A 4,365-nucleotide genomic window follows, 5' to 3' on the forward strand; every position below is an offset into this window, starting at 1 on the left:
CAGCACCACCTTCCTAACCTGCAATCTTCTTCCTGACCACTCCGCCCCCACCCCCACTCCAGCCTATCACCCTCACCTTGACCTCCTTCCACCTATCGCATTTCCAACGTCCCTCCCTCAAGTCCCTCCTCCCTACCTTTTATCTTAGCCTGCTGGACACACTTTCCTCATTCCTGAAGAAGGGCTCATGCCCAAAACGTCGATTCTCCTGCTCCTTGGATGCTGCCTGACCTGCTGCGCTTTTCCAGCAACACATTTTCAGTTCATATCCCTCTAAACCTTTCCTATTCATGAACTTATCCAGGTGTTTTTTAAATGTTATAACTGTACCTGCACCCACCATTCCCTCTGTCAGTTCATTCCAAATACTAACCACTCTCTGTGCAAACAAAGTTACTGTTGATGTCCTTTTCAAATCTTTCTCCTCTTAACTAAAATAATGCCTCCCAGTTTTGAGCACTCCCACCTTTGTCATTCACCTCATCTATGCCTTTCATGATTTTATGAACCTCTATAAGGTCACCCCTCAACCTCCTATATACCAGTGGAAGATAGTTGCAGCCTATTTTTACGACTCAAACCCTCCATCCCTGGCAATATCCTGGTAAATCTTTCCTGAACCCTTTCCAATTTAATAATGTCCTTCCTTTAACAGAGCGAACAGAACTGTATGCAGTACTCCAGAAGAGGCCTCAGCAATGCTCTTTACAACCTCAACATGACATTGCAACTCCTATTCTTATTTTCAAATTGTTTTCTCAGTCTCAAATTATTATCTTCAAAACAACAAACTTCCAAGGCTGTGCTTTTCCATTTCTGGTCTGTTGTGCATTGTAACACCTTAGATGACTCTCTCTCTCTCTCTCTCTCTCTCTCTCTTTCTCCATGACATGCAACTTTACCTCAGATTCTAACCACTGTCTAAATTTTCAGAGTGTTTGCCTGATATCTCATAGCAATGAATTAAAATTTTCTCTAATTAAATATTGAGAAGACTGAAGTCATTGTATTTAGTCTGCACCACAAACTTTGTTCCCGAGCCATTGACTTTCAGGCTCTCATTGGCAATCATCTGAGTCTGAATCAGACTGCCACAACCATGCTGGTATATTACCATAAGTTGAACTTTCAATTCACATGATCACCATCACTGAGACAAGCTTTTTCTACTTTCATAACATCATCTGTCTTGTCTCCCTGCCTAAGCTGATTTGTTAACTTTAAACTTATTTAGTGTACTCCTGACCGTATTTAATACTTATATATAAATTACAAACTTGAAGTAATCCAAAACTCTTTCCTATGTTCTAACTTGTGTCAAATCCCATTCACCCATCACCCTGCTGAATACTATGGACCAGACTAAACCCCCTAAAAATCTATCAAGGCGATAGATTTCATATTTATTTCAAGGCATGTTTCTGATTATAGTTTATTAGGTGTGATGAGTGCATTCATATAGGTGTTCTTGTTTTTTTTTGTTTCAGAACATGAATAAGCAAGCTTATGATTTAGCTAAAGTACTCCTGAAGAGAACAGCTCAAACAATTGAACCATGTATTGCGAGTGTAAGTACAAAATTAGCCATGTTCCTATCCGCTCACGTCCATAGCAAATGTTGGATTGTGCAGTTTTGATTGCGCCAATTATAAACTGACGTTCAAAATAGCTCAATTATTTATTTTCTTCATAATCCTTGCGACAGATTACTTTGTAACCTAACCCACCCTGTTTGGAAAGATAAATCCAATTGGTGTAGTTTTAAGACTTGTTCTTTCATTGATTAGTTACTCCTTTTAAATTTCTGGTCCTTGCTGATAAAGTAACTGTGTTCCAACTGGTGGGAAGTCTTACATTTTTTCACCACCTGTCAGATCTAGAAAAAAAAATGAAGATAGAATATTTGATCATCTGTGCTGTTGCGCTAAGAAATATTGAAATTAAAATTCCACTTTTTCCAAGTGGGAGCATTCTGAACCAAATGTATCTGCTCATAATCTTTGTAATAACTTAAGATATTTATGAAAAAGTATTAGCAGCTGTGTTCATATCTTTCTCACTTCTTGATTGAGGCTATGCTTCTTAAATAATGTAATTCCTCCTTTCCACTACTTTTATTTCTTTCACAGCTTCACAAAATTGTTCTGGTGCAGAAGGGGGCCATTTGGCCTCTGCTCTCAAATGGCTCTCTAAGCATTTTGACTGAATGCCCATCTCCTTGCTTTTCCTTGTAACACTGCACATTGTTTGTATATAAATAATCATCACTTTGCTGATACCAAGAGTGGACTGGTTGAATGATAATTATCCGAGTTGTTTTGAGCTGCTTTTTTGTGGGCATAGCTGGATGATGCGTGTTTTATGCATTCTGTAAGTCAGTGCAGAGGATCAAATGAGCGATGTATGGAAATTTAAGACAAGCTCCAAACACATCCAGCAATGCCTGGTGGATGAGCAGGGGGAGAAAAGGGCCTTCTGCAAAAAAAGTCAGGTTTAAAATTAGTTTCAAGCATGAAGTTGTCAGACATCTTAGCTGCAAAAAGGAAATAAGGTGTTAATCAAAAATTGGTGCAAGAATGAAATAAGGAAGAATGTATGCTCAACATGATGCCTAAGACCAAATTTGCTGAGAACATGGAGCAGCCACTGGCTTGATCTTGAGAAGCAGATATTGAAAATTGTTTGAATGTTTACAATATTACCAGATATGCAATGCATCTCCAAAAGTGTCAGCTAAGTCAAGTCCAAGGTGTGCCAAGATTTTATAGCAGCAGCTAGTTGGCAAAACTGCTTTTCGGAACACACATGTCCAGTGTTCTGGCAGAAGGCCTAGAGTCCACGGACTATTAAAAGGTCCATGTCAGAATTATTGGTATCCAATGATTTGTCAAAAACATGAACACCCATTATCTCTCATCAACAGCGTGATTGAAATATCTTTTAAGTTGGTTTGCCCAGGCAATGGATTGGAAAGATCCAGAAACCATTCTAGTGAAAACTGCAGGATATGATCAATGAAGGTTCGTTGTGATGTTAACCTTCATGTGTGGTAGCTGGAGCACAGTTGAAGTGTGTGGTGATTTACAGAAGTCAAATGCTGAAAATTTAAATTCTTTGTAAGAGTTGTTGTGCGTGATTATGGCAAGATATAGAATGTGGGGAGATAGATAGCGAATCTTGAAAAATGTCCATATTATAGAGGTGCTGACTGGTTTAAAACGCACAAACATGGATAAATCCCCAGGACCTGATCAGGTGTACTGTACAACTCCATAAGAAGTTAGGGAAGTGATTGCTGGGCTCCTTACTGAGATATTTGAATCATTGATAGCCACAGGTGAGGTGCTGGTGCTGGAAGACTTGAAGATTGACTAACATGGTGCCACTATTGAAGAAAGGTGGTAAGGAAAGCCAGGGAACTACAGCCCGGTAAGCCTGACATCAATGGTGGGCAAGTTGTTAGAGGGACTCCTGAGGGACAGGATTTGCTTATATTTAGAAAGGCAAGGGCTGAACCGGGATAGTTAACATGGCTTTGCATGGGAAATTGTGTCTTGTTAACATATTTGAGTTGTTTTTTGAAGAAGTAACACACAGGGTTGATTAGAACACAACTGTGGACGTGATCTATATGGACTTCAGTAAGGCGTTTGGCAGGGTTCCTCATGGTAGATTGGTTAGCAAGGTTAAATCACAGATTGCAGGAAGAACTAATCATCTGGAATCAGAACTGGCTCAAAGGTAGAAGATTGGGTAGTGGTGGAGGGTTGCTTTTCAGACTGGAGGACTGTGACCAGTGGTGTGCCATAAGGATTCGTGCTGGGACTACTGCTTTTTGTCATTTATATAAATGATTTGGGTGTGAACATAAGAGGTATGGTTGGTAAGTTTGCAGATCCCAGCAAAATTGGAGGTGTAGTGATTAATGAAAAAGGTTACCTCAGAGTACAACAGGATCTTGATCTGATGGGCTGGTGAGCTGAGGATTGACAGATGGAGTTTAATATGGATAAATTTGAGGTGTTGCATTTTGGAATCTCAAATCAGGGCAGGGCTTACACACTTAATGGCAAGGTCCTAGGGAGTGTTGCTGAACAAAGAGACCTTGGAGTGCAGGTTCATAGCTCCTTGAAAGTGGAGTCACAGATAGATAGGATAGTGAAGAAGGCGTTTGGTATGCTTTCCTTTATTGGTCAGAGTATTGAGTACAGGAGTTGGGAGGTCATGTTGCAGCTGTACAGGATATTGGTGAGGCCACTGTTGGAATATTGCGTGCAATTCTGGTCTCCTTCCTATCGGAAAGATGTTGTGAAACTTGCAAGGGTTCAGAAAAGATTTACAAGGATGTTGCCAGAGTTGGAGGAT

At 40.1% G+C, this 4,365-nt stretch overlaps 1 protein-coding gene across 9 annotated transcripts in view; it reads left to right on the forward strand.

The window, feature by feature from the left end:
- The window catches only part of pds5a (PDS5 cohesin associated factor A), a 220,537-nt gene that overhangs the window by 88,757 nt on the left and 127,415 nt on the right, over positions 1-4,365 (forward strand). For all 9 annotated transcript variants that reach the window (XM_043692710.1, XM_043692723.1, XM_043692753.1 and 6 more), the window contains exon 7: positions 1,488-1,568. In XM_043692710.1, coding sequence (XP_043548645.1) covers positions 1,488-1,568 — 81 coding nt within the window. The remainder of the gene's footprint in view (positions 1-1,487; positions 1,569-4,365) is intronic.

Source organism: Chiloscyllium plagiosum, chromosome 1, assembly GCF_004010195.1.
Source record: "Chiloscyllium plagiosum isolate BGI_BamShark_2017 chromosome 1, ASM401019v2, whole genome shotgun sequence".
NCBI classification, from domain to species: domain Eukaryota; kingdom Metazoa; phylum Chordata; class Chondrichthyes; order Orectolobiformes; family Hemiscylliidae; genus Chiloscyllium; species Chiloscyllium plagiosum.